The sequence below is a fragment of the Heterostelium album genome, assembly GCF_000004825.1.
Source record: "Heterostelium album PN500 unplaced genomic scaffold PPL_contig14, whole genome shotgun sequence".
NCBI lineage: Eukaryota > Evosea > Eumycetozoa > Acytosteliales > Acytosteliaceae > Heterostelium > Heterostelium album.
This window is the reverse complement of record NW_008805091.1, coordinates 195763-222770: the sequence shown is the minus strand read 5'-3', so window position 1 is coordinate 222770 and position 27008 is coordinate 195763. Positions and strand designations below refer to the sequence as shown.

General features: G+C 34.2%; 8 protein-coding genes across 8 annotated transcripts; 3 read left to right on the top strand and 5 right to left on the bottom strand.

Moving 5' to 3' along the window:
• Positions 1 to 21: 21 nt before the first annotated feature.
• On the bottom strand, positions 22 to 6764 carry gtr2 (alpha amylase domain-containing protein; the record flags this gene model as incomplete). The annotated part of the gene is made up of 5 exons (XM_020577060.1): positions 22 to 803; positions 887 to 1003; positions 1087 to 3666; positions 3830 to 4350; positions 4378 to 6764. The coding sequence occupies 5 exons, from the start codon at positions 6762 to 6764 to the stop codon at positions 22 to 24; spliced, it is 6387 nt and encodes a 2128-aa protein (XP_020433080.1).
• A 1342-nt stretch (positions 6765 to 8106) lies between these two features.
• On the bottom strand, positions 8107 to 8936 carry impA (FKBP-type peptidyl-prolyl cis-trans isomerase; the record flags this gene model as incomplete). Its single annotated transcript, XM_020577059.1, has 3 exons — positions 8107 to 8364; positions 8479 to 8727; positions 8856 to 8936. 3 exons carry the CDS (start codon positions 8934 to 8936, stop codon positions 8107 to 8109), a joined length of 588 nt encoding a protein of 195 aa, XP_020433079.1.
• A 1453-nt stretch (positions 8937 to 10389) lies between these two features.
• Positions 10390 to 11464, bottom strand: racP (Rho family protein; the record flags this gene model as incomplete). The annotated part of the gene is made up of 3 exons (XM_020577058.1): positions 10390 to 10863; positions 10966 to 11091; positions 11198 to 11464. 3 exons carry the CDS (start codon positions 11462 to 11464, stop codon positions 10390 to 10392), a joined length of 867 nt encoding a protein of 288 aa, XP_020433078.1.
• Positions 11465 to 12114: 650 nt separating this feature from the next.
• PPL_06194 (la-related family protein) lies at positions 12115 to 14253 on the bottom strand (the record flags this gene model as incomplete). Its single annotated transcript, XM_020577057.1, has 3 exons — positions 12115 to 13887; positions 13994 to 14130; positions 14229 to 14253. The coding sequence occupies 3 exons, from the start codon at positions 14251 to 14253 to the stop codon at positions 12115 to 12117; spliced, it is 1935 nt and encodes a 644-aa protein (XP_020433077.1).
• A 2875-nt stretch (positions 14254 to 17128) lies between these two features.
• On the top strand, positions 17129 to 22659 carry PPL_06193 (Endo-beta-N-acetylglucosaminidase; the record flags this gene model as incomplete). Its single annotated transcript, XM_020577056.1, has 9 exons — positions 17129 to 18084; positions 18386 to 18471; positions 19075 to 19163; positions 19264 to 20056; positions 20128 to 20642; positions 20735 to 20858; positions 20945 to 21093; positions 21198 to 21316; positions 21402 to 22659. The coding sequence occupies 9 exons, from the start codon at positions 17129 to 17131 to the stop codon at positions 22657 to 22659; spliced, it is 4089 nt and encodes a 1362-aa protein (XP_020433076.1).
• Positions 22660 to 23205: 546 nt separating this feature from the next.
• cnbA (EF-hand domain-containing protein) lies at positions 23206 to 24048 on the top strand (the record flags this gene model as incomplete). Its single annotated transcript, XM_020577055.1, has 4 exons — positions 23206 to 23269; positions 23373 to 23609; positions 23698 to 23882; positions 23992 to 24048. 4 exons carry the CDS (start codon positions 23206 to 23208, stop codon positions 24046 to 24048), a joined length of 543 nt encoding a protein of 180 aa, XP_020433075.1.
• Positions 24049 to 24291: 243 nt separating this feature from the next.
• On the bottom strand, positions 24292 to 24804 carry psmG3 (proteasome assembly chaperone 3; the record flags this gene model as incomplete). Its single annotated transcript, XM_020577054.1, has 2 exons — positions 24292 to 24525; positions 24628 to 24804. The coding sequence occupies 2 exons, from the start codon at positions 24802 to 24804 to the stop codon at positions 24292 to 24294; spliced, it is 411 nt and encodes a 136-aa protein (XP_020433074.1).
• Positions 24805 to 24905: 101 nt separating this feature from the next.
• PPL_06190 (uncharacterized protein) lies at positions 24906 to 26849 on the top strand (the record flags this gene model as incomplete). The annotated part of the gene is made up of 3 exons (XM_020577053.1): positions 24906 to 24942; positions 25335 to 25988; positions 26098 to 26849. 3 exons carry the CDS (start codon positions 24906 to 24908, stop codon positions 26847 to 26849), a joined length of 1443 nt encoding a protein of 480 aa, XP_020433073.1.
• Between the last annotated feature and the right edge of the window lie 159 nt (positions 26850 to 27008).

Genomic DNA, 27008 nt, shown 5'->3' with positions numbered 1-27008 from the left:
TCAAATAGTTTAAAACAATTATTAATTTAATTTAGTTGACTGAAGTTGCTCAGATAAAAGTTTGGCACAATTTTCATCGACCAATGTTTTGTCTGCCCAGATCGATCTACGCATACGTGAGAATTCCTTTGCCCATGCTTCGGCTACCACAGACATGTCGAGTACCGACTCGTAGGAACGTTCACGAATCTTTTGGTAGTGGTGTGGGTTCTGATAGATAGCGTAGGCACGGTGAATCGCCTGAACGAAATCGGTGTGTTTATGAGCTTCGAAAGTGAAACCATTGCCGGTTTCATCGATTTGATTGTACTCGAAAACAGTATCTTTAAGTCCACCGGTCTTGAATGCAATCACCGGTGTTCCAGCGGCAAAGTACTCTTGTTGGACGACACCCGATGGCTCAAAGAGCGATGGCATCAAACCGAAATCGGAACCGAGATTGACCAGTGAACCGTCGGAGAAGAACGAATCTGGATCGGCCCAGAACGATGTTGGGAATTGCTTGCAGAGCGCTTGCATACTCCATGCACAACTGCTGGCGTATGGATCTTTCATATTGGCCATACCACCGACCAGTACCTGAATCTTTCCTTGATAGTGTCCGATCAACTCACGCACTGCATTCAAAATGAGATGAACACCCTTTTGCAAAACGATTCTACCAACAAAACTAAAGATTGGAATGGTATCATCGACATGATTGAAATACTTTTTCTGAAGTTTTGCTTTTGCTTCATGACGATCTTTTGCAATTGTTGTCAATTGTGTTCTTCTTTCTTTTACTCTAATACCATTTGAATGAGCTATAAAATGTTAACAATAATCTAAAGTTAATATATATACATATTTTTGATTAATATTAATTTCTAAATTGTGAATAGCTTACCAAATGCTTGTGGGAATTGATGTAATAAATTAGAAAGATGAGATGTTCTTAAAAGATCATAGAGATATGATTTCGATACAGTTCCCCAATTATTACATGTTAGTAATACACATCTCGCTAAATAGTTTTAATTAAAAGTAAATTATGGTTAGCTAATTATGTTTTGTATTAACTTTTCATATATTTATATTTATACTTACATGCGTTAAGACATGGAGCATGTGAATATGGCTCCATAATCAAGTCACGATGTAATTGATGAATCCAATTGAGATCATCTCCACCATCTGGATAGATACGTCCTTGATATGCTTCCTCGAGGTTATGAACTAAATGGAAGAAGGTAGTTCCGTTGAAAGTTGTTCCAAATGCACCGGCTTTGGCATAGGCTGGTACCAATCCACAGAACCAATCGTTGGTTACAATGACCGATGGTAACAATCTAATTTGACAGAGTAACTCAAGTGATGCTTTGGCAAAGAGAACAATGGTTTTCAGTTGATGGACAGGTGAGCCAGAGTTGTATGGGGTTGGGAAATACTCAAAGTGATGAAGGAAATGCAAGTGGATACCCTTGTCGACACCCTCGTGAACACCCACTTCAACACGGTCAGGACCAACGTAGGTAACAACGTTTCTCTGCCATTTGATACCTTCCTCCTTCTCGAGATAGCCAGTACGTCCACCCTTACCATAGTTGTAGTATGGTGAAATAATATGGACCTCGACACCCAACAATTGAAGACTACGAGTGAGTTCATCAAGCATAACACCTACACCACCGACCGTTGAGAAACGACCAATCTCTGGTGTGATAAACACGATTGGTCCGAGAATATTGTGTTGCAACACCTCACGACAGATCTTGGGAATACGATTTTGAATGAGACCACGCTGAGCAATTGCCTCCAAGTAGGAAATGATTTGATATCCTTCGAATTGTGATTTAGTCATGTGATAGAGAACACCTTGAATGAAAGAAGCGAATGTCTTTTCAGAGTTACCAGACAAGTTGGAGAGAATATCTTCGAGTGCCGAAGCGAAAGCATCGACTCCGCTCATCAAGCCCTTCTTGAGAATAGAATAGATCAGATTGTGAGATGGGTCGACATCGTCTGCCAACAGTTGTTTCAAACGGATCATGCTGTGTTCATAGAGTACACGAACGGCAGCTGGCGAATTCACTTGGTGATAGACACCCCAACAGATAGAACTGTATCCGGGTACGACAACAAAGTGCTTCTCATAGAGTAACTCTTGTAGACTGAGATACTGAGGTGGATTGCTTGGATTGATGAGATCCACCATTCTATAGATTGTCTCGGCTGTTGAGATACGTGCGAGCGGACTGCAGTCAACGTAGAACTCTGTTTCATGGTTGTCAAAGTTGATTGCAATGATTGCAAGTTCCTCGCCAGAGAAACGCGCGAATCCAAATACACGATCATGCCATCCACCGGCGTGATAACAAAGCAGTGGAACCATACCACCACGACGTAGCAGTGTATGGGTTTTTCTGAGAGTGACACGATGTGCATAGTGACCATTGATCTGCGGGTATTGCAGCTGATATGGTGTGGCAGACATTCCCAGTTTGATTCGTGAAGAGTGGATATCTACATGGTAATACCAACCGGATTGCTCGCCAATATAGGTGATTGGAATCTCCGGAAGGAAATAGAGTGCATCGACTGCTGCCCATGCACCGGCGTTGTAGATCTGCAGAGGATAAGGCGAGTGGTGATTCGATGATGGGAACAAGATGATCGAGTTTTGTGGATAGGTTGACATACGCATCTCATAGTATTCATAGAGTGCCTTTACAGACTGACGTTGTCTCAAGTCGAATACAATACCATCCTTGCTAATTGCCTTGTCAAACACCGATGCCAACGCTCTGGGTATGGCGCTACTGTACGGCACCAGACCAGAGACAATAGAGTGCAGTTCACGCTCCCAATAAACCTCAGAGAGGAAAACAAATTGTGGATAACGATGCCATACCTCACGAGTCAACTTTATAAACAGTGGATTCGGATAGAACGGTGTCGATTGTTTCGGTGACTTTGGAGTGGTACCCCAATAACCAAAGTTACGACCTTCCTCCGATGGTTGAAGTACTATCTCACCATCAAAGATCTGTTGATTAGTGAAATGTGGTTGGTCATCACTGTCGATTCTATAGAGCTCATCTAGATTCGAACGAATCAACAATGGACAGATGTGTCCAGAGTCAATTCTTACACCATCGATACCCCGATCACCCCATGCCAATGTTTCCTGTACCATCATCTCCCAAACCGATAGCTTTCTAAAGTTCATCATAACACAGTCTGGCCAGGTGAATTCAACTGAATCGGTACCCTCCATTCTGGTGAGTTGTCCCTTGGAATCGAGAGTATGGAGAATCGATCCATTGTATTTACGATGAGCTTGCTTCGAGGAGAGTCTGGCAGTAGAATCAATGACAATCTTGATTCCCAATTGTTTGGCCTTGGAGATCAACAAGTTGAACTGCTCATTACCACCGAGTGCACGATTTGGTAGGTTACGATCGGTTGGACAGAACGGATGTGAGTTTGGCAGCTTCTCTAGCAGTCCCATAACATAGAGTGTTGTAATACCCTCCTTGTGGAATTTATCGAGTGAATCAATGAGATTTGAGAGAGTACCTTTCTTTGATATTTCACCTCTATATGGATCCCAAACAGCTTCAACCAAATCCACCCAAACCTCGTGCATAATCTCTTCACGCAGCTTTGGATGTACAATGAAACGACCTTGAATCTGATCCAGTCCATTTGGCTGTTGAACCCCGGCGATGGTTGTAGCGCTTGAAAGCGGCAGTAGCATCAATCTTTGATTTTAGTTTGTAGGCTTGGAAATCAAATGGAACATAGTTTCCATTCGATTGCAACTCAACGAATCGCCAATCATAGTAACCAGCACGATACAGTGAGACCGGTGCTTCAAACGACAGTCTTGTACCCTCGAGTTTTGGACGGTGTTTGGCGAATATTGTGTAGTTTGAACCTGGCATAGCACTAACTTTTGTAGAGGGTGGTGTAGTCGTCAGCAAATAGATTCGCTTGACCAGTTCATCTGGGAGTACACTCTCGAGCTCCAATTCTACCTTGAATGCATCGCCAATACAACGAATCACTGGTTTCAAAGGTGCTTCAAACTGCCAGTTATGTGAGTCATAGATTACATTGAGCAATCTAACTGCTTCCTGTCTGACAGCTGGCGAAGCATGTCCCAACAGTCCAATCGTTATTTTCTCAACCAATTTCAATGAACGATGTTGAATATTCACAAGATAGAATGCATCCTCTTGAATTATTTTGACAATCTTCAATGCCTCTGCTTCCTCTTCGTTGGAGCACGTCGATTGTGATGCTCCCAATGCACTTCCTTGTGTTGGAACAACAACTGTTGTGGTTGCTGCTGGTGGGTAGCGACGTCTCAAGTTGACAATCATATCCAAATACTTGTGATACTTGGCAACACTCCAAATACGATTGGAATACTCTTGGAGGGTGGTGGTATTCAGCTTACTGGCAATCTCTTCGTGATACTTGACATTGACAAGCTTAACCCAGTTGTAGTAGATTTGATCTACCCAAGGCGATATCTTTGATTCGATTGTCTCGGTGAGTCTCTGATTGATCGAGTGAATAAGTTTTGATTCTAAAAAGTGATCTAAACGACCACCGGATCTCTCAACCAAGAGGAGGGAACGCAAGTCGAGATTCAATCCATCGGTGAGAGTACGCTCATCCTCTTGACTGAGAGGAGCAAAGTCTTGAGTCCAATAGATAGAGATATCCAACCACTCTGAGAGTGTTTGATCCATCTTTCCAGAGATGGTTGCTAGCGAATGTTGACTGGTTGGTTGCGACTGTTGACTTGGGACGGCTTTGAATGAACTACTGGCTTCGACAATAGTGTCAGTGTTTGGTGCAGACAGTGGAATCATTGTTGGAACTGTTGGTACACTGCTGCTAGTAGATAGATTTGGATTGGATTGTTGTGGAAGATTGCTTTGTTGGTTGTTTGACATCATTGGTGAGATCATTGAGTTGTTGTCTTGAAGACTGCCAATCGGTGATGCAGTTGGAGGCTGTTGTTGTTGCATCATTGAACGACTTGCAAATCCACCACTGGAGAGCAGTGGATTGACGAGTGAAGATGGTCCGGTTGGCTGTGGTGATACAGAGAGTTGTTGTGGTACCACCTGACTTGGAATGGCATCGAAAGAGGGTGGTCCACGCGATCCAACCGAAGGGAAGAACGACTCTGTCAAACGAGTTGGTGGCAGTCCAGATGGCGATGGTGCGAAATCATAGGGTGAACTTGATACTCTGAGAGTATTTGGTCCTTGGTACGATGATGACATATTCATTGGCAGTGAGACTGGCATCGATGGAATGTTGTTGTTATTTGGTGAGATAACATTTGGAATCGATGATGACATAACACCGCCACCGACACTATTCGAGGGTGCATTGAATGAGTGTGGACCATTTGGTGTATGTCCAACAGGGAATCTATTTTGGAAGTTTGGTATTGGTATAGAGTTTTGATATTCTGAACCGTCCGGTAACATAACTGGATCGGTCTCAAACTGGCTAGGTAACTTGTTGATGTTGGGATTGTTTGTGGAATTATTAAATTCTTGTCTTGCCAAATCGGATTTGGCATTTCGGTTGGCCAAATCTTTCAAACTACTTGGAATTGAACTGGATGGACTTGAAGATGCATTTGCCATCAAAGTTGACAATGAGAATGACGACGACGACGATGAGGATGAGGTAGATACGTTAGAACTACCGCTACTGAGATTAGACTTTGGATTCTTGTTTACTGCCGATTTGCTCACTGTGAAACCCGATGTGGTGATTGGTGAACCGCCACGACCTTGGTTGAGATCGATGGACGATGGCTCCTCTTTGGCCAGTGTGTCCTTTAGCAGTGGCGACACTTGTGTTGGTGTGACCGGTGTCGACTTGACCTCCTCTTTGATCTGTCCGTTGATGGAACGATCAGGCTTGCTATTGTTGGTAAGAGAATTCGATGAGAGTGACACTGTCGATAGTCTCTTGTGAGTTGGATCCTTGAGTGAGTTCATTGGATTCGAGGTTTCCAAGTTGGCCTGTGATTTCGTGCTGGCAATCTTCTTGAGCAGATTCTGGTGGAGTGTACTCTGTAGCAGCGCCTGATGAATCTTTAATATCAAAGACATCCAATTGACACTCATTGGTTGGCTACCATCCAATTGCTTTTGTCTAGAGGCGGAATCCACTGAACCCGGTGCAACACCAGGTCCGAATATACTTTGATTCCCTGACATTGTTTCATCGGCCAGAATCAACATCTCCTTATCACTTGGATCCAAACAGACAGTGAACGATCCATCCAACAACGAAGGTGTAATCGGTGCAATGTGTTTGGCAACCATCTTTCTGACGATATCATTGATAGTTGCCACTTTATTCTCATACTCTGAATTCACCAAGACACTGCCACCTCCACCGCTGGTGTTATTGGTGGTGTTGTTGGTAGCAGAGGAAGTCGATGAAGTATTATTGGTATTGGATGAACTTGCACTGCTGCTACTACTATTATTAACACCACTAGAAGCAGTTGAACTAGTTGCACCAAGAGTAGGTGAATTTGGAGAAACTGGTGAGATTGTTCTCAAATCGGAAAGATTATCTAATAAAACCAGAGAAATCGGTATCTTTACATATGGAACCGGTCCGGAAGGTAATGACTTTTCAGTGGTGGAAGAACCGGATCCAAGTGAAACTATTGGATTCTTCCAACAAGTCTCATCTCTAAGAACCTGTTGGATCAAATCTTCAATATTTTGCATTTTACGAAAAAAAAAAAACTAAAACTATATATTAATATGTTAGATTAATCTTTATCTCTACTCGAAATGAAATTCATATATCTATTTTACATACACTATATTGTTTGTTGTTTTTTTAATATCTATTTTGATGATGACTAGTTATTAGTTTGTGTGTGGTTGGGTTGGTTGGGTGAGTGATAATGAAAGTTTGAAATTGAATAGGGTTTAAATTTTGAAATTGAATGAATAAATAAACAAGAATGAAAGATAGCAATAACTACTAATATTGAATTAATAAATAATACAAATTGGAAAATAAATATCAATTAAACTATATATTTTATTAAAAAAATAAATAATTTTTTAAATGTTAGTTTCTAACTCTTTTAAAACGTATTTGCATTCTACTAACTTACTCGTGGTATTACTTTGCTGAAAACGAACATCTACCAAAATGTAATATTACTGATTAAAATAAAGATACGACAAAAGCTTTTGTCAATCTATCTTGTCTATCTATCTATCTAATCTATGTAGTTCTGTGATATGATGATTTGTCCTTGGTTATGACAGACTTAGAAAGAACCAAAACACATCTAATCCTAATCAGTGTGATCACTAAAATATATATGATGCTTGTATTATCTCTGTTTTTATGAGGTGTGTGTGACTGACTTGAAAATGAAAAGATATTAAAACAGAACAAAAACAAATAGTCTAAACTGGTGGGTGTGTGACAATGACAATGACAACAACAGTAACAAACAATTTGTTAAATTATTGTGAATAATGAAACACACTCAAACCTCTCACTGATGAACTTATTGGTTATTGGTTAGGCTTAATAAAAAAAAATAATGTAATATTAAATTATTTGGTTTTTAGATATTATTAAAAAAAACAACCCCCCAATCACCTTCACCAAATTAAATCATCAAAAAAAAACAAAAAAATTATTATTATTAATTAAATGTGTTTGCAGATTGTTGGGATCCACAAGTGTGCATCTTTGTAAGTCATTAAAAATATGTTTTTTTTGGATATTAACTAAAAAACCGTTGATTAAATTCAAAGTATAAAAGTTTAATGGGATCGGTGTGTGTGTGTGTGTGTTGCTTTGGTTGAAGTAATTTGATGGTATCCGGTTAAGTTTTGATAATGTGGGTAAGAGACTTTTGGCTAAACTTTGGTGTTTGACAGTATTTCGATCAATTAAATATTTATTCCTTTGATTTGTTTGTTTTACTCCCAACAATTAACTAAATTTATAAAGTATATCTATTATTTTCCTTATTCTTCTTTTTTTTTTTTTTTTTGTTTTGATATGTTAGTTTATTCTTTAAAAAAAGGTGTATCGTATTTAATTTTGTTTAGGGGTCTTTTCCTTCTTGTCCTTCTTCTCTGGCTTGGTTCTTGGCTTCTTGATTTCAGAGTTTGGTTGGAAACGTTGCATGACGTAACGCAAGATGGTGACAAAGACACCGACGATAAGGAATGCTCCGATGGTTTCTGGAGTTGGGATGAAACGGTAGATGAATGGAATCTCTGAGAGCTTTTCGATGGCAACAGCAGTTACTTCAAATACCAAATTAGCCTTTGGTGGGATAACCTCTTGGAACTAAAATAACAAAAAAAGAAACAAACAACAAACAAACAAAAAAGATAATGAATATGATTGATTCTCGAGATGATGATCTTGTTGCTCTATGTAATATTCTTTTTTTGTACTTACTCCACCTTCTCCGTAAGCAAGTTGGTATGGAATGTAAAACTCTCTGGTTTCACCTTCACAAATACCGACGACACCACGATCCATACCTGGGATGACTTTACCCTCACCAACAATGAAATCGAATGGCTTGTTGTCGTGTCTCTCTGAGGCATCGAAAATAGTACCATCCTCTAATTTACCAACGTAGAGAATTGAAACTCTATCTCCAACGGCTGCCTTCTTTTCTCCACAACCATTCTCACCGAGAACCTAAAACATATATTTAACATTAAATATAAGTAAGTAAGTATGAATGAATGTAAAATGAAACTTGATAAAATCATCAAAGATCAAATCAAATCAAATCAAAGACATATCATGACTTTTCAATTACTTACAGAGTTTCTAATTTCAATATCTTGAGCAAATACTAAAGATACTGATAACAAGGCAATTAAGACTAAAATTAATTTGGACATCTTGTTTTTAAGTTTTATATAATAACTTTACAAATAAATAAATTGAAACAAATGAAATTTACATTCAAAAATGTTTCATGAACACAATGAGCTCTCAATAACTGCCAGCAACCAAAAAAAAAAAAAAAAAAATTCAAAATTTGGTGGTAAAAAAAAAAGTTTGACTTTTTTTTTTAGAATATTGACCAATTAAATGTGGTCATCCAGTAAAGATCAAATTAGGATGTGTTGCAACACAATTAATTAACATTGATCAAATTTGTTTGTTTTGTTTTTTTTATAAATCGATTTATTAAACACATTGTGCATTTAGTATGAAAATATTGGTGTGGGTATCAAAAACATGTTTAAAAATAAATTTCAATTTTAAACATATAATTAATTACAGTTTATTTTTGGAAATATTGGCTATCATATGATTGATATAGATTCTTTATTAAATAATTATAGATGAATGAAATTGATGTAAGATTTAATATTGATCCATTGGGACAGTTTCGAGATTAATTTTGAATCCATTTACCGCTAATACACTATGAACAATCATGTTGGGACCATTTAGAAGTGGATCTGGTTGGTTTTAGCAACTTGTTCTTCTACTTGAGGATTTATCAAAGATTGAGAATGTCCTTCGGCTTGTAATATTGAGCCGTTACAATATAGGTATAGATGTCTTCCAGGACCATCAAATAGAATGCCAGACTGCACTCCAAACTCAATCCAATCTACCATTTTGTTCATTTGGTATTCTAGTGCATTGTTTGGACAGGAAGGGTTGTAAGCTCTACTCTCTATAACAAACTCTGGTGGGTGAGCTGATATACTATTTATTCGAATATCTGGGGTGTCTAAATTCCATGTACTATGGGACGAATGCCTCACTTGGGTGACTTGAAGGAAATTAAAGAAAAAAGTTAAGAGTTGAATATTAAGATAATAGTAGTATTTGTTACACTATCTGTATATCTCTAAATCAATTCGATTATCAAAGTTATTTTTAATTTGATAAGTATACTTGTCATTTTTAACAAAAGATTTTGCTATCATAATAACTATATTAAATGTATTTGAAATTTAAGTTACTTAAGTAGAAAGAAGAAACAATTAAAATAAAATAGATTTAAAAACAGTGCAAAGCTAAATAGAAACATCAACCAATAAATATTTAATTAAGAAGAAAATCATAAATAGGATAATTAGTTTTTTATTTTTTTATTAAATATTGACAATGGTTGGTTGGTTATGCAAACTTTGATGAACTGCAGTTTGTTGTTGTAGAATTATTTTATTATTACACTCTTTTTGAATCTTTTTTTTTGTTATTATTGCTATTATTATTTTTTTGTCTGTTTGTGTGTGTTGTTAACTAATGTAATCGGATCAATCATATCGAGAAACATATGATTCACATGCTATTTTTTGTTTTTAGGGTGTTATTCATATGATTAAGTGATTATTCTCTTGTTTGTTTTGGTGAGCCTTCAGGTGACTTGTTGGATGAGTTGGTGGATGAGGTGGATGTAGTTGTGGTTGTGGTGGTAGTTGTGCTGCTGCCATCAGTTGATTTAGTCTTTGCCTGTTGTTTCTCAATCTTTTCTTTAGTCTTTTGTTCGGCCTTTGCTTCTTTCTCCTCCTTCTTGACTTCTTTCTTCCATATCTTTTCGTTGTTGATTCTCTTTAGTCTGTCGCGCTCCACCACGATATTGATTGCCTCCAATACCACCTTGGCTACACTGGATGGATCTTTCGATGTACACTCCATAAAATTATTAGCTTTAATATCCTTTGCCTTCTTTTGACCCTCTTTGAAACTGATCGTTTGATTCTGTCCGCTGAGAGGTGGTGAGGCAGTGTCACGCATATCAGTCTTTGTACCGACCAAAATGAATGGAGTACCCGGTGAATTTGCTTTCAACTCTGGTAACCACTATCATATCATACATATCATTAACAAATCTATTAGTTAACTTTTTCCTTTTACATATTTATTAACTATCTCTATTATTATTATATAGAGATTAATACCTACCTTATATCTAACATTATCAAATGAATCACGATTTACAACTGAATAACACAATAAGAATACATCATATTTACAATTGGTATAACATGTAGTTCTGATTTGTGCATAATCATCTTGACCTGCTGTATCCTATATGTATATATATATATATATAAATTATGTTTATGTATGAAGTTAGTAACCAAGCAGATAAAAAAAACAAGATTGATGAATGAAATATTACCCAAAGAATTACATTGACAAGTTTACCATCTTCAACCTGTTCAATGGCAGAGAAGTTATCGAATACGGTTGGAGTGTACTCAGTGATGAATGCCTGGGTGATATATGAGAGAAGCAGTGTGGTCTTACCAACGGTACCATCACCTACTACACCACACTTGATGACCTTGGTAATTCTACCGGGATCTCTCTTTTTAGTTCTCTCTGCTGATTGATCTAAATCACTATTATTACTAGTAGTACCACTAGTAGTTGTGGTTGTAGATGTTGTACTTGACATTATTATTACTTCTAACTCTTTATCACACTATCGATCTATCTTATATATTTTATTTTATTTTCTTTTTGATTACTAATCCCAACTATATTAAATTCTTAACAAACTAAAACTAAAATTATATTATTTACAAATATTTTATATATTTTTTAATGAATTGTTTGTTTTCACAGGGGTGTTATCTAATCTAAAAAATTGGCAAAAAAATTCAAAATAAAAAAAAAATATGAAACAATCTAAGACGATAATTTTTTCTATTATATTAATAGAAATCAATCCATTAATAGGTTATATGTCCATCTTAACAATTGTTTTATTGGGAAAAAGAAATTAAATAATTGAAGGCAATATATTTGTTTTTTTTTTTTTTTTTTTTTTAGTGTGATAAGATATAGTTGTGCCAAGAGGCATCACACTTATATTCCCTCATTACAATTATTTTTATTATTATGGTGTTCTTTTTTGGTGGTGATAAGATGATCTATGGATCTAAGATTTTAAATTAAATATATAATATAATATTTTTTTTTGATTGATTGTTTTTTTTTTTTTTTTGTTAATCTTTTTTTTTCTTTTTTTCTTTTTCTGTTTTTTTTTTTGTTTATCCTTTTTTTTTTTTTTCTATGTTTGGAAAAAAAAAGTAATATATTGGATTATTGAGATGAAGTAGTAGTGACAGCTGGAGTGTCAACGACTGGAGCAGTAACTGGCGCAGCAGTAGCAGCGGCAGTAGTTGGGGCTGGAGCAGTGGCAGTGGCAGCAACTGGTTGCTTGGCTAATCCTTGAATAATATCAGCATAGGTTGGTTGTTTGGATCCACCGTTTGTTGATGGAGCGGATTCAGTCTTTGGTGAGGTGGAGGTAGTGGTGGTAGTAGTGGTAGTGGTGGTGGTGGAGGTTGTCGATGTATTGGTAGTAGTATTGTTCTTCTTTGGCTTATCGGATTTCGATTTTCCTTCCTTGTCTTTTGAGTCACGTGACTTCTTTGTTGGGGTTTGTGGTGATTGACCGTTGGACTTCTTAGAGGATTTACCAGATTGTTGAGCGGGTGAGGTTGCAGACGATGAATTTGAGGTGGTGGAAGTAGCAGCGACAGATGAAGCAACTGGTGAAGATGGTGCGACGGCAACGACTGGGGTTGGGGCTGGCAAAGAGGCAGCAGCGACAACTGGAGAGGAGGTGGAAGCTGGTCCCCATTCTCTCTTTTTCATTTCGGCTTGTCCCTCAACGGTTTCTCCCTTGACAAGGGGTGGGAAGTGTTGTGGACCTGGTGGTGTAAGCTTTGGCTTCTCCTTTTCCTTCTCGTCAGAGGACTTGGTAGTGGAGGGAGCACCCGCTGATTTGTTGGCACCGTTGGCGCTCTTGCCGCTGTGTCTTGGTTTTGATTCACGAGGCTTTCTCGAGGAAATGTTGTTCGTTGATTCGCTGGTGGTGTTGGTTGTGCTTGGTGAGGTTTGAGCGGCGTTGACTGGAACGACGCTACCGTTAGTCGATGGTGCCGAGCTGGCGGTTGTAGTGCTGGTGGTTGAGGTGGTGGTTGTTGTTGTTGGTTTTCCATTCATGTGAGATTTATTGTGATGAGGTCTTCTCTGGTAACGCTCTCCTGAAAAATTATTTGGTTGTGTTGTTGTTGATGTGTTGTTTGTTATACTATTTGATTGTTCATTGCTATTATTATTTAAACTATTATTACTATTGCTATTACTATTTAAATTATTCGACGGTGAAGTGGAGGTGGTGGTGGTGGTGGATGGAGTGGTGGTAGTTGGTTGTGTATTATTGTAGTGTTCGCGTCTGGGTGGACGTCCTGTGGAATCCTTATTTCCTCGGTATGGCTTTCTGTGTGATTCAGTGTTTGGTTTGCTTGGATCGTATGGTGGTCGCGCGTCACCCGACTGATCCCAACCTCCGTATGGGTATCCACCGACGGTTCTCTGCCACTTGTTGTTGGTGTGTCCACTTCCGGCAACTGTATAATATCTACTGCTACTGCCGCTGCTAGAGTTACCGTTGGTGGTTCCGTTGGTATGTGTAGTGTTGGTGGTGGTGTTGGATTCCGATTTGGTTTTATAGTTGTTTCTGAGGAGTGGCTCAGACTTGATTCTGACCTTGATTGGTTTATCTTTATAGGTGGCGTTTTGAAGGAAGTCGTATGCTTTCGATGCGTTCTCCTCAGTGTCGAATGTGATGAACCATGTATTGACGATATCGTTCTTGACATTGATTATTGCATCTGCTGTTGTTGTGAATATAGCCTTGATCTCCTCTACTGGTGTGGCTTGTGCAATGTCTCTCAAGATAACAATGTTTCTCTGAAGTTTGAAAGATGGTTTTACAAGTTTCTGTGTCTCATCTAAAATTACCGAGCTGCTTTTAGAGATGGATTTGACAATCAATTCGATATCAGTTGTTAAATTTTTAATTTTCTATAATATTTTGAGAGTTGGTTGATAATTGTAATGTTAGTTTGATTGAAAGATTGATGTTTGTTTCTTAAATGCATCTATCTAGATGTACGATCGTAATACCTACTGGGAAACTAGCGATGACAGAGACAGGGACGTACATCTCTCTGTTCATTTGACGACTTAGGTATGCATCGTTTGCCAAATTCTCACGTGACAAATAATATTCGACTTGAGCTCTAATTTTATCCTCAATAGATAGTTCTAAAATGAATTACGATATAAATGTAATGTGTCAGCTTTGATTGTTTTGTCTTTTTCATCATCGTCGTCATCATCATCATCATGATTCGAATTCTTACCAGGTTGAATTGCTTGAGTATCCATTGTGAATTCTATTTGGTTTTTATGATAATAAATAAATTCGAATTTCTATTGATCTATTAAAAAGATGATATATAAAATATAATAATATATACAAAAGAATGATTATATATGTTGTTTGTTGTTTGTTTGTTTGTTTAAACAAAAGTTAGTATTATTATTATATTAGTTGGGAATATATATACACAAGTATCTTCAAAAATTTACTACTAATATATTTTTGAAATGTATCAAACAAACAACTATTATTATTTTTTTTTTTTTAAAAAAAAAAAAAAAAAGACAAACTTGTTGTTTTTTTATTATTACTATTATTCGTTCTTTGTCTTGTAACAAAACACTGACAGTCCTTTATTTGTCTTCTCTCTAATATTGTAGTGTTTGTGAATGATAGATAAAATAAAGCCAACTAAATTGAAAACTAACGAATTGCCAATATTCTAATTTTTTGGTTTTTTTATGTTTTTTTTTTTTTAAAAAATTTTGGAGCAACAAAAAAAAAACAAACAAAAATAAAATAAAAAATAATAACAAATACAGATAAAGATGAGAAAGAGAGTGATGTCTGACAGTGATCTGCTGCAAATGTCTATTACAGTAATGTAGTTATAATAGATTAATAAGTAGTTTTTTTTTGGGTGGAGTGAGTGTAGTGTAACTGTACGGTCAAAGTGTTTTTATTTTAATTATTATTATTTTTAAATTAACTACTACTATTATATATTATTATTATGCTAATTATTGTATTTTATTTGTTATTAGTAATAAAGATACTTGACTTGACTTGTACTACAGAAATTTAAATTTCTATTCCACCTCATAATGCTAATTATAAATTATTATTATTGTTATTGTTGTTGTTTTGATGTTTCTTATTTGATTAAACTTCTTTTTTTTTTTTTTTTTTTTTTTGAAATAGAATAGATGATGTGGTTGTTAATTGTTATATTGTGAGAGAGTGTGTGTGTGTTTGAGTAAAAGTAAGAGGTAAGAGTGAGAATAAGAAGAGCCTCTTCAATAGAATGTGGTAGTAATGGGATGTGTGTGGCGCTAATATATAATTGAGAAACTTCAATTTAATATATATCTCTAAGTTTACTTTTATAAAAAAAACCATTAAATATTTGATTTGATATCAATGTATTATATTAATTGCACACACCTAAACTTTATATTTCAAACAATGTGTTGTTTTATGTTTTTGATAGAACTGTGTGATGGTGGTGTGTGTTTGATATCCCATTTATTCATAGCCTACATATTACTTTGTTGTGTTGTGTGTTTGTAATTTTTTGTTTTTGGGGTTAGTGGTAGTGGTTGTGGTTGTGTGTGAGATGAATTGTGTTTGTTGTCTTCTCGACAATAATTTCACACATATATATATTTATATATTGGGTTCTATTTCTCTTTCCCCTAAAGATATGATGAATTTTCCTCTTCTTATTCTTCTTCTTCTTACTCTATCCTGTTGATGTTATGTTGTTGTCATTGTTGCTCAAAGTCATATATAATTGTTAAAATATCTATTTTATTTTTGACAAGTGGCGTCTGTTTTGGAGTTTGAATGTGAGTGGTAGGAGAGAGAAAGAGTAAATGAAGAGTATGATGAAATAATGAATGAATGAACGAATGATGTCGAATTTCATTGTACTAATTAAAACTAATTATATTTAAAAACTATACTATTTTTATACTGTTCTTTTGTTGTTATTGTTATTATTATTATTTGACTAGAAGACTTGGGACTGTTTGTCTTTTTTGTTGTTGTTGTTGTTTGATTTTATTTGATTTGACAAACATATATAGTATTCACAATTGATTGTGAAGAGTAGATAACACTTTACTATTGATTCGATTTAAATCTAACTAGGCTTTACTAAAAGAAACGGTCCTAATTATCTATACTGCTGTAATTACAAAAATGTTGACCAAGCGAGATTCAAAACGAATTCCGAATTCGGTCGTCAGTGTTGATTGTAACTATTTGAGAGAAAAAAAGAAGAACAACAATGTATGACAAAAAGACAACTCTGTAGTATTGATTACTAGTTATCCTTTAGTATTTACTTTGGTCAAACAAAAGTGGAATTGAGTGATGGGCGAAAATTGACTTTTGATTATTGTTTTGTTGGAAAAAACTTTCAACAAAAAAATTTGGAATGAACAAGAGCGAAAAATAATCAAAGTCTGAGTTAGTAAAAAAAAAAATGAAAAAAAATGAAAAAAAATAAAAATTTTCAAAGGAACCGAGACCAGAACTCTGGTGATAAAAAAAATCATCATCAACAATCACCTTTTTTTCGAAATATATTTTTATTTTATTTTTATTTTATTTTTAAAGGTTTTTAATTGTTTAAACAATTATAACTTTTTTCATAGTTTTACTCATTATTTTAGAGAAATTTGAAAAATCTCAGCCAAAGGCTGTTGAAGTTAACAATATATATTTTTTTCTGAAATTTATCTATTGATTATCTGTTGGAAAAATAAATATAAATATTTCCATTTTAAAAACTCTTTGGTTAAGTTATAATTTGTTTTTAAAATTATTATACTGTTTTTCTTTGCAAACTAAATTTCCTTGATGATTTTTTTTTGTTTTTTTCTTTTTTTTTTTTTTTTAAAATTTTTTTCACAAACCACACACACTGATGCACACTACTGATCCTCTTTGAAAAAAAAAAGGTGATCATCAGGTTTGAGTATTATTTTTTTGAAAGACAGTTAGATTAATTAATTACTCTAATTATATTTAACATCAAATCAACAATCAATTTAATTATTTATTTATTCAATATCTAATTAAATTTATTTATTATTATTTTTTTTTGTAGTTAGGTGGTTTAGTTTATATATAATTAAAAAAGCATAAATAAAAATGATTGGAGTCAACAGATCTTTATCATCGATTTTCGTTCAATCTGCACGTTCATTCAGCAGTGCCAGCAAACCATTCGTTTTGGTCGACAAAAACACAAAGGTCATCTGTCAGGGTTTGGGTAAGCAAGGTACTTTCCACACCCTACAGGCAATCGACTATGGAACTCAGATGGTCGGTGGTGTTTCACCAAACAAAGGTGGAACCAAACACGAAGCCACTAAGCTCCCACTCTTCAACAGTGTCGCCGATGCCAAGCGTGAAACCGGTGCCAACGCATCAGTTATCTACGTACCACCACCAGGTGCCGCCGACGCCATCATCGAAGCCATCGAGGCCGAGATGGAGCTCATCGTCTGTATCACAGAGGGTATCCCACAGAAGGACATGGTTCGTGTTAAATACTTGTTGAATCGTCAGAACAAGACACGTTTGATCGGTCCAAACTGTCCAGGTATCATCAAGCCAGGTGAATGCAAGATCGGTATCATGCCAGGTCACATCCATCGTCCAGGTAAGATCGGTATCGTCTCGCGTTCCGGAACTTTGACATATGAAGCCGTCGCTCAAACCACCGCAGTCGGTCTCGGTCAATCGACCTGTGTCGGTATCGGTGGTGATCCATTCAACGGAACCAACTTTGTCGATTGTCTCAAGTTGTTCACCAAGGATCCACAGACCGAAGGTATCATTTTGATCGGTGAAATCGGTGGTGAAGCCGAAGAGGAGGCTGCCCAATGGTTGAGAGAGAATCCAACCGACAAACCAGTCGTATCATTCATCGCTGGTCTCACCGCACCACCAGGTCGTCGTATGGGTCACGCCGGTGCCATCATCAGTGGTGGTAAGGGTGGTGCCGACTCCAAGATGAAGGCACTCCAAGATGCCGGTGTCATCATGTCACTTTCACCAGCTAAACTCGGTACTACCATGCTCGAGGCCATGAACAGAAGAAAGTAAAAAAACAAAACAAAACAAATACAATATAATAATAATAATCAATTAAATAATAACAATACTCATATCATACATACATAATCAATCACCCTAAAAATCCTTTTTTTTTTAAAAAAAAAAACCTAACCTAATTTAAATAATAATAATAGTATAAAAGTTTTATATTATAATATAATATATTCACTTTATATATATATATTTTCTTTCCAATTCCATTATGATACAATACACAAAGTGTTAATGTTATTTTGTTATTAAGATACAATGATTTGAATTATTATCATTATTATCATTTTAAAGTTTTTTTGTTTTTAAAATCTTTTTCGTTACAGCATTTGTTTACTCGAAAGGGATTGGTTGCTTAAGCTATCAGATTGATAATAGAAGTTTGTTGTGCTAGTAAAATATTATGCGCTTCTATTGATGCAGTTTATTTATTCTAACAGCTACTCTACGTGTAATTTCTTTCTTGTCAATCTTTTGAATTGTTGACTTCTTTCAGGTCTGTCGAATGTCAAGCCATTCATCTTTGCTATGTTTGTTGAATTTCGTTACTTGTCTGAGTCAATAGTGTTTGGTTACTCTGATTTCAATCTTATCATTATGTAATCGAGTATTTCGCTATCTTCATCCGAGCCAACCTTTCCACAAATATGTGAAACAGAAAGCCTCTCACAAATTGCCAGCTTCTTCTCCAATACAAGCTGCTCCAATTCAAATCTAATAGAAATGAAATATCACTACAACAAAATTAACTTTAAAAAGATAAAAAAATGATAATAATTATAATTATAATTATAATAAATATTTGAAAGAAATAAATTCTTATTTTTCTATTCTGAAAGTTGAGTGTTCACTCATCGGTATATCTCATAAACTTCACACACACTTTAAATTAATTTTTTTTTATTAAACCAATTAGTCAACCAATCATAATTTTAATCATAATAATACAACTATGAAACAATTGATTGATTCAATATTTATAGGAGATAATTGTAAATCAATATCTATACCTATTGGTTCAACATCAGACAGTGAAGATCTGCTAACAAATTGTTCTTTTTGGTTTTATTTGGTATGTTTCACCAACAACAGCTTTTAATGATTGATTATAAATTTATGACATTCCACTGAAAGTACATGTAATAATAATAATCATATTACCAATATAAAAGGATCAATCGCCAATCGATCAAGCTACACCTATTATAGTAAGAAGATACTATCTACCATCGACCAATCAGAATGAGTATGAAGGTATTTTCATTGATAAGTTGATGAGATTGCACTTTGATCGAAACACCGCTTGTAATGATCAACTCTACTACCAAGACTATCCCAGGGGCATTGAATCAACACCACCTATACCCCTAAGACAATGGTTGTATATCTCATTGAGATCAACGATCGATCGGACCAACAACACAGCCAACTCTCAACTACTCATAGACAGCAAGCTATATAAATGTAAAACAACTACATTCAAAGACAATGATTCACTTCTTCACAGTAAATATTGTTTATATCCATTGGTAATAGGATATCTACCAGCTATTTCCACTGGGGATAGTCAATCGAATCGATCTATCTCATCATTTATAGTTAATCAGCTAACAATTGGTGATTGTCCAAATGGAACAACAGTATTACCTGATGTTCCTGTTTATCCTTCTTGTTCAACAACTACATTACCAAAATGTAAAGCATTGACATCGCTTGCAGAGTTATTAGATTGGAAACCATCTCAGCACGATCAGTCTTTGGTATCTAGAGTACCACTTAAACCAATACCAACTAGAAAGACACAAATGATTCATTGTCATGATATGATGGGTGGCTATCTCGACTATGAAATCGATCCTTATCCATTATCAATGACTGACAACCATTCCAATCACTATAGTTTTCAATATTGGCAGTTAATAGATACATTCATTTACTTTTCACATAAAAGAATTACCATTCCACGTATGTATTAAATTAAAACTTACTAACTGAGTACTCTTTTTTCTTTAAATTAACAAAAAATAATCAAACAGCTGTTGGATGGATAGATTCATCACATAGAAATGGAGTAAAGATCGTTGGAACTATTATCACTGAGTGGGAAGGTGGATTGTCAGATGCTATCAGATTGGTTGGAGAACACTCCGCACTCTACATTGATCAGTTGATTGCGATTGCCAAGTACTATGCATTCGATGGATGGTTTATTAATATTGAATCGAATATCGACGATGTTGGTGTAGCTAAATCCTATATGGTATTCCTAAAAGAGTTTACAGAGCGTATGCATAAAGAGATGCCTGGATCACTTGTACTATGGTATGACAGTATAACAGATACAGGTGAACTAAAGTGGCAAAACATGTTAAACGAAAAGAACGATTGTTATTTTCAACGGTGTGATGGTATATTCTTGAATTATAAATGGGATATCGAGATGTTAAAGCAATCTTCACTGTTGGCGAAGCACAGAGCATCTCAGGTTTATGTCGGTACTGATGTTTGGGGAAGAGGTACTTTTGGTGGTGGTAAATTAAATACTCACATTGTAATCTATCATTAATAATATAATAGATCTATTTATATTTTTACAATATTACTAGTAAAATTAACTTATATTATAATAATAATAATTATTAGGGTGTTGAGGAATCAATTAAAAATGGATTATCAACAGCATTGTTTGCACCTGGTTGGACATGGGAAACCAATAGATCATCAAAAAAGATTTATCATTCAAAAGAGTCTCAATTGTGGGTTAGTAGTAAATCAAAGAGTTTGTATTGTAGTGGTTACTAGTTGGATATTTAAAATTATAATGTTATTTATCGGATATTGTTGTATAAATAGATTTAGTTGTTAATGCATCAGCTGAATCCAATGATTTATCAGATTGGACAATAACTGAACATGGTGGTGATAATTGGGGTATTTCTCAAGATGGTTTAAATTCAGGTAATGCTTTTGTATCATCATTTCAATGGTCTACAATGTCACAGGTAAAAAAAAAAAGAATTAACTATCATGTTATAAATTTTATTATTAAACCAATTGGTTAGGGTATACTAATCATCAAAATTAATTAATAATAATAATAATATAGGAAATTGATTTAGTAAAGAGTGGATACTCAATTAGGTTATTAAACTCAATACCAATTATTGATATTGAATTCTATTATTCTGGTAATGGTCCAAAGTATGCTGATTTATTACAATTCAAGTAGGTAGTTAATAAGAAAATAGATTCTATTTGTATACTTTATATTTACATAGACTGTTATTTTATTTTATTTTCTAATAAATAGATTGGAAATTAGTGATGAAAATCATAAAGTAATATATACATTGGATACTGGTGTGTTGACTACATCGAAGGAATTCACGCAATATAGAAATACAATTAGTGAATATCCAGTTGGTGCAAGATACATTACATTGTCATTCCGTGGAAAAGATATTGAGAATTGGGCTGGTAGATTCGGAAGTAAAGTGACTGCCATCTATTTGCATCTAGTGAATTCCAATGTGGTGGATGATTACCTCGCTACTACTACGACGACAACCACGCAGTCAGTAACAATGCCAACTGTGTTAACACACAGTGGTGAGAGGGTGTCAACAACAGTGCTTCCATTCAGTACCACTTTCAACCGAGGTCATGGATTGAACTACTACAGGGAGGGAAGAGTTGTATCCAATAGAGAATGGTTCGACTTGGCAGAGCAAGACATCACCGGTTGCATAGAGTATGGTGAGAAGAAAGGTTCGCCACTCGTAGAGACAGTGTTGTCAGAGGACGATGCATATGCCGGTGGATCGAGCTTGTTGGTCAGAGGTAAACTACTGGCCTATGAGTACAACAGTTTCATTGCTACCATATTCAAAGTAGATATACCAGTAGTATCAAGTGAATCGTTGGATATCATTTATTATTGGAAAAACAATAGTAATGGTGATGATAACCTATTTGTGTTGTTGGAATTTAGTGAACAACTAACAGTTGTTATACATAGTGGTGGTACTGTTGATATTGCAAAGATACTGAGTGTATTGAAAGCAAACGATGTTGTTATGTTGGAATCCAAGGAGCAAACAAAGTTGACAAACCATTGGGTCAAAGAGAGAACGACACTCCAACTTGGACAATCGAAACAATTGCTATCTATTAAGTTATTAACTGTTAATGGTGATAGTGATGTTAGTAAGATTATCAATTATTCATTTGGTGGAATTTGCTTACGTTATAATGATAGCCAACAACAACTGGATGGCTGTTCTAATAATGAGGAAATAATACGATTTGAAAAGATATGGAATAACTCTTCAATGTCCGATGGAATAGAGATAAACGATTGGTTAATCCGCTGGTCATTGACACCGTTCCACTATGACCACTGCCATCTATCAGTAAACGACCAATGGGTAGGAAGAGTAGCAAGTCCTCGGGATAGCTATCTCATTCGTCGACTAGAGAGAGGTGAGAACTACAGTGTTACTCTTGAGTTTTGTACAATTGACGGTCAGCCTATCAAGGTTGTCACAAAATGTATTCCCTTGGACTAGTAACTGTGCTGTGGAGGTTATCTTTAGGCAAACGCAGCAATATAAACAACAAACATAATCCAACATAGAACCACAGTGAATATCACTATTCTAGTTAAAAGACAACTGTCTACACCCAACTTTTCATACCAAGTCAACTGTACTCTATTTAAGTCAACATCACCACCTTCTTTTCTTCTACTTTTATCATTTCTTTTGTAATCTATACCGTTTTCATTATCATTATCACTATCACTATCACTAACAACATTTATCAAGTGATAAGCACCAGGATGATTACTATTCATTGATGATTATATAAATATTAATTTAAAAAAGAAAAATAAAAATGAAAATACAAAAAAAAAAAAGAATGATTTTTTCATCACTCTAACCCTTCTAACCCTTACTTTTGGAATTAATATTAATTTAAAAAATTTTTAATAAATTCAAATAATTTATATTTTTATTTTTATTTTTATTTTTATTTTAATTGTAAAACATTTATATTTATTTTTAGTTTATATATATATATATTTATATAATAGTATAATAAAGTAAAGAAAAATGGGTGCTCAACATTCAGCAATCAATAAAGAACACTTGGATCATATGAAAGAGATCTCAAATTGTAAGATATTTATAGCTTGATTGTTTGATTGATTGATCATCTAACAAGTGATTAATAAATACTGATTCTGAATTAACAAATGATGTATATTATAAACTTATAGTCACAGAACCAGAGTTAAAAAGATTATATAGAAGATTTCAAATGTTAGATAAAGATGGTTCTGGTACTCTGACGACTGATGAGTTCCTCTCCATTCCAGACTTGGCATTGAATCCACTTTTAGAACGTGTACTCACTATATTTGATCTCAACAAGGATAATGAAATCGAATTCTCTGAATTTGTTCAGACTCTATCTACATTGTCTGACAAAGGTTCAAAGCAAGATAAATTAAAATGTAAAACAATCAATCTAACAACTCAATCAATCAATTCATCACTTTACTAATCATTTTCATCTTTATTATTCAATTACTTATACATTAGTTTTATTCCAAGTGTATGATATGGATAATGATGGATTCATTGGTAATGGTGAATTGTTCCAAGTATTGAAGATGATGGTTGGTACCAACTTGAATGATATTCAATTACAACAGATCGTTGATAAGACTATCATTGAAGGTGACCTTGATAAAGATGGAAAGATTTCATTCGAAGAATTCCTTTTGGTATGTTTATAACTCTATAACTATCAATTGTTTTATATATAAATGTTATATATTTTTATCATTTACAACACATCATACTAACAAAATTTATTCCTTGTTTTTTTTTTAGATGATTGGAAACAACGAAGGAATTGAAGAGAAATTAAGTGTAAATTGGTCTGAATAAATTATTAACAATAACAATAACAATAATCATATTGATAATTACAATAATTATAATTAAAATAATAATAATAATTAATAGTAAAGTTTACCTATTAGTTTAAAATGTTTAAACAGTATATAACATAATAAAAATAATAGAAGTAATAAATAATATTGATATTTATTGATTGAAGAAGAGGTTGTTTTATTTTACATATTACATTTATTTATAAATATATTGTTTGTTTTGTTTTGTTTTGTTTTTCTACCATACTTTATGTCCAAATATTAAAGTAAGTATTGCTTTGAATGTTTCTTTTGATTTATTAGAGAGTGCAATCGAGAGTAATAAATCTTTGTTTGATGATAACGATATATTTTCAATGAGTTGTCTTGCATAGATTGTCAATAGAGTGTCTTGATTACTACCCAACAGTGTCACTACTTCAAAGCATGCTTCTTCCGCTGCGAAACCATCCATTTGTTTACATGCTTTAATCTTTAGTTTTAATGTAAATACATAATAATAATAATAATAATAATAAGTAATTGTATTAGACGATTGATTTGATCAACTTTACTACTACTATCTAAAACTTACCCATGTCGAAAATTTATTAGTTTGTGATATACTGACGAATATCAGATTTTGAAATGATGATAGAACTATATCGGTGTGAACATCATCGATCAAAACTGATAGTTGTCTGGTTTTAACAGGTACCTCTGTTGGTAGTTGCACTGCAACTCTGTTTTCCTCTATCAAAAGTGATGACATAATCTTTATCTCAATATAATATATAATCAAATAACATTAACTTTTAAAATTTTCTAATATTAAAAATTTAATGACGATCTCTTAAAAAAAAAAAAAATAATATGAAAATAATTTTAATTTTGGTTGAAAAGGGTGGAGGTAATAAGCCTCATTAATAAATCTTTTACAATATCGCAAAGTTTGATTGTTATCTCAATAAATTATAATTGCAAACAAATATAAACAGATTTAATTAGTTTTTAGAATATAATTCAAAAATAATATTTTTTTTCCTTTTTTAATTATTATTATTATTAATATTGTTTATTTTATGATAATTTTTAAGTTAAAAGTAATAAAAGTGCATCATTGGCACCCTCTTTCATAATCTAAATAAATAAATAAATAATTGTAATAATAAACTCTAAAAAGGATCTTAAAAAGTTGTTAAAAAAAAATTCAAATTTTTAAAAAAAAAAATTTAAAAAAATAAGAGTCTCATAAAAAAAAAAAAATTAAAAATTATAGTAGATATATTTATATATTATTAGATATGACTGAAAATAGTAATAATAATATTACTACCACTACAAACACCAATGGTATCGGTGATAGTGGTAGTAGTAGTAGTAGTAGTGGTTGTCAAAATAGCGTGACATCATCTAATAGTGGTGGTGCAATTAACAACAATAATAATGATATTAACGATAAAGAACTGGTGGTTGCTCAACAACAACAACAACAACAACAACAAGCAAATAGTAATAGAAAAGTAGTAAAAATAGTTAGTAATGAAGGCGATGAATATGATCTCGAGGATTGTGTTATCGAGATGTGTAGAACCGTAAAGTATATAGCATCGGGCAAAGTCGGTTTTCGTAATGGGTTGGGTGGATGGTTCAACATCGAAGGAAAATACGTGCTGCACAAGAAGGAAGGTCGTTTGCTAGCGACGATCTACTCGAATACCGAACAGGAATGCATTCTCTGCTTCCCAGAGATACGCGGTCAGATTCTCTCGGCCATCATCGACTATTGCAAATTTCACTCGTCCAATCCGACGGCCTCGCAAATCACCGAACACGACGAACAACTCATCACAATGAAGCAACCGAATCTATGCGAACTAGCTTCAGCATCCTATTATCTCGATGTCAAATCACTCGTCAGTTTGACTTCGCGTGAGATAGCTGCGCAAATTTCACGTAACTATCATAGATCTCAAAAAACATCATCTTTTTTTTTTTTAAAGATTATTATTATTAATTTATTTCCTACTCTTCTATGCATATGCATGCCATTAAACATATATAGAGAAAAGTTCAGAGGAAATAAGAGAAACCTTTACAAATTTACATCTGGCGGGATACAATCAATACTTTTCATCATCAAAGTGTTCACATAAGAAAAAGAAAGATAAAATACAACAGATACAAACCGTACCGATTGTAGATGATAATCGAACAGTAGATGAACTATTAGAGTTTTTAGGTGAAGATCAATCGCAGAAAAAGAAGAAAAAGAATAAAAAACCAAAACAACAACAACAATCACAGACACAGCAACAACAGATACAGCAGCAACAGCAACAACAAGTACAAAAAGTAAATAACAATAATAGTAGTAATCAATCATCTTCCAATACAAATGGAAATAACGCGAAATCTTCAAATAACAAATCAACATCATCATCTTCATCATCAACATCAAACTCTGTAAATAATTCAAATTGTTCTTCACTCTCAACATCACCGAAATCAAATTCATCGACCTCTATTTCCTCAACACCCAATTCAATGTCACCACTGATCAGTGGAGTCAATAGCACACCACCATCAACGACAACAGGTGGTTCACTTAAAATATCAAAGAGTTCACCTGATTTATTTAATGCTTCGATTCACTGCCAAAAAATGTACAATAACAAAGAACAGCAAGACGACGACGAAGACGATGAAATCGACCCAGATCTACAAGAGGAAATCGATAAAGAAGTGGAAAGTTTTAAACAACGACTAGATATGTTTAGTCGACAATCGGTATGCATATATGTTATACATAAATAATTAAAAGTTATATAATCTCTAACTAACCTTAAATTGATATATCTATCATTCAATGATTCCTTTTCAGAAACAAAAATTAACACTACCCTCTCGAACATTGGCAGCACTACTAGATGTTTATTAAAATTAATTAAATAAATAATACAGAGTCTTTGGTTT